This window comes from Sprattus sprattus, assembly GCF_963457725.1.
Source record: "Sprattus sprattus genome assembly, chromosome: 9".
Classification (NCBI taxonomy): domain Eukaryota; kingdom Metazoa; phylum Chordata; class Actinopteri; order Clupeiformes; family Clupeidae; genus Sprattus; species Sprattus sprattus.
The window spans coordinates 3,471,965-3,474,464 of record NC_137928.1 but is presented as its reverse complement, the minus strand read 5'-3'; the positions used below and the strand labels follow the sequence as shown (position 1 = coordinate 3,474,464).

At 41.8% G+C, this 2,500-nt stretch overlaps 1 protein-coding gene across 2 annotated transcripts in view; it reads right to left on the bottom strand.

Moving 5' to 3' along the window:
- The window catches only part of dock10 (dedicator of cytokinesis 10), a 104,796-nt gene that overhangs the window by 30,942 nt on the left and 71,354 nt on the right, over positions 1-2,500 (bottom strand). For both annotated transcript variants that reach the window (XM_080844923.1, XM_080844922.1), the window contains 2 exons: positions 2,247-2,364; positions 1,798-1,919 (listed from right to left, as the gene is read on the bottom strand). In XM_080844923.1, the coding sequence (XP_080701049.1) occupies positions 1,798-1,919; positions 2,247-2,364 (240 nt within the window). The remainder of the gene's footprint in view (positions 1-1,797; positions 1,920-2,246; positions 2,365-2,500) is intronic.

Below are 2,500 nucleotides of genomic sequence, written 5' to 3'. Positions count from 1 at the left end.
TGGCAAACTGATCAGACATCATGAATCAAACACAGATTATGCACTGGCAGATCAGAGACTGGGGCCTGGCAAACTGATCAGACATCATGAATCAAACACAGATTATGCACTGGCAAACTGATCAGACATCATGAATCAAACACAGATTATGCACTGGCAGATCAGAGACTGGGGCCTGGCAAACTGATCAGACATCATGAATCAAACACAGATTATGCACTGGCAGATCAGAGACTGGGGCCTGGCAAACTGATCAGACATCATGAATCAAACACAGATTATGCACTGGCAGATCAGAGACTGGGGCCTGGCAAACTGATCAGACATCATGAATCAAACACAGATTATGCACTGGCAGATCAGAGACTGGGGCCTGGCAAACTGATCAGACATCATTAATCAAACACTGATTATGCACTGGCCGCAGTTTTACCAACACTAGCACACTCTTTAACCCTGTCATGGAGATTATTATTCTAGCACACTCTATATCCCCTACCATAGAGATTATTATTCTAGCACACTCTATAACCCTGCTTTAGAGATTATTATTCTAGCACACTCTATAACCCTACCATAGAGATTATTATTCTAGCACACTCTATAACCCTGCCATAGAGATTATTATTCTAGCACACTCTATAACCCTGACATAGAGATTATTATTCTAGCACACTCTATAACCCTACCATAGAGATTATTATTCTAGCACACTCTATAACCCTGCTTTAGAGATTATTATTCTAGCACACTCTATAACCCTGCTTTAGAGATTATTATTCTAGCACACTCTATAACCCTACCATAGAGATTATTATTCTAGCACACTCTATAACCCTACTATAGAGATTATTATTATTCTAGCACACACTATAACCCTGCCATAGAGATTATTATTGTAGCACACTCTATAACCCTACTATAGAGATTATTATTCTAGCACACTCTATAACCCTACTATAGAGATTATTATTCTAGCACACTCTATAACCCTACCATAGAGATCATTATTCTAGCACACTCTATAACCCTACCATAGAGACTATTATTCTAGCACACTCTATAACCCTACCATAGAGAGTATTATTCTAGCACACTCTATAACCCTGACATAGAGATTATTATTCTAGCACACTCTATAACCCTACCATAGAGATTATTATTCTAGCACACTTTATAACCCTACTATAGAGATTATTATTCTAGCACACTCTATAACCCTACCATAGAGATTATTATTCTAGCACATTCTATAACCCTACCATAGAGATTATTATTCTATCACACTCTATAACCCTACCATAGAGATTATTATTCTAGCACACTCTATAACCCTGCCATTATTATTATTCTATGGGACCCTATGAAGCAAACCAGTAACATAATAAAAATATGAGTTAGGGTTTGGGTTTCTCGTCTGATCAGATAATTCCCCTGGTCATTTAAGATGCTGGTTATCGTGTCTCCTTTCTCACACAGCCTAAAGTGTACGGACACGTGCACAAGGAGACAACCACAGTGAAATACTAAGAAAATGCCGGAACAGAATTAACAGCATTTCAAGTTTCCAAATGCCTCGTAGAGGCAGCGCTTAAAGTAGGTGAGATTTACATCACATTTATCTTTCATCCAAAGCCATGTATGACTGAGGAACAACGAACAAGCTGCAGTTAGTGAGGAGACCTGTGGAGTGGAATGATAAACACTATTTCTACTCAATTTTATTTCTAATCAATTCTAGGCCTGCCTGTCTGCCTGCCTGCCTCTGATGCCCCAGGCTGGATAGCTCCTCCTCACCTTCTCACAGCCATCCATCTTCTCACTGTTGCGGTCGCTGTTGCTGGGGTTCGACTCGATGCTGATGAGGGAACCCCGCGAGTCAGCGTGGTTGCCCGTGGAGACGGCCAGGGATGAAAAGGCTGATGAGACATGGAAACGATGTTAGTGATTCCATCTTTCTCTTTCTCTCTCACTCACTCACCTACACACACACACACAGACACACACACAGACACAGACACACACACACACACACACGAGACAGACAGGCAGAGAGACAAATAGACAGACAGAGAGACAAAAAGGCAGACAGAGACAGACAGGCAGAGAGACAAATAGACAGACAGACAGACAGACAGACAGACAGACAGACAGGCAGGTAGACAGAGACTGAAAGATAGACATAGAGACAGACAGGCAGGAAGAAAGAGAAGGTAAAATACCACAGAAACCCAGGGTCCCAGTACCAGTGATGGAGTTGAGCACTTCTTTGGAGAAAGAGGCATCCATCGAGTTGCCATGGCGAACAGCATGGGCAATCTGTCCAGCCACACCCCCTCCAACACTCAGGTCATCTCGAGAGCCCTGGAAACAAGGGGAGACATTAAACTGTGACACTAATAGAAAACATCAGGGACAGTTTTCTGTGTGACAGGCACACAAACTATTGGCATTTGAACTAAAGTAGATATAGTTGGCATCATTTAAAGGTGAAGTCCTT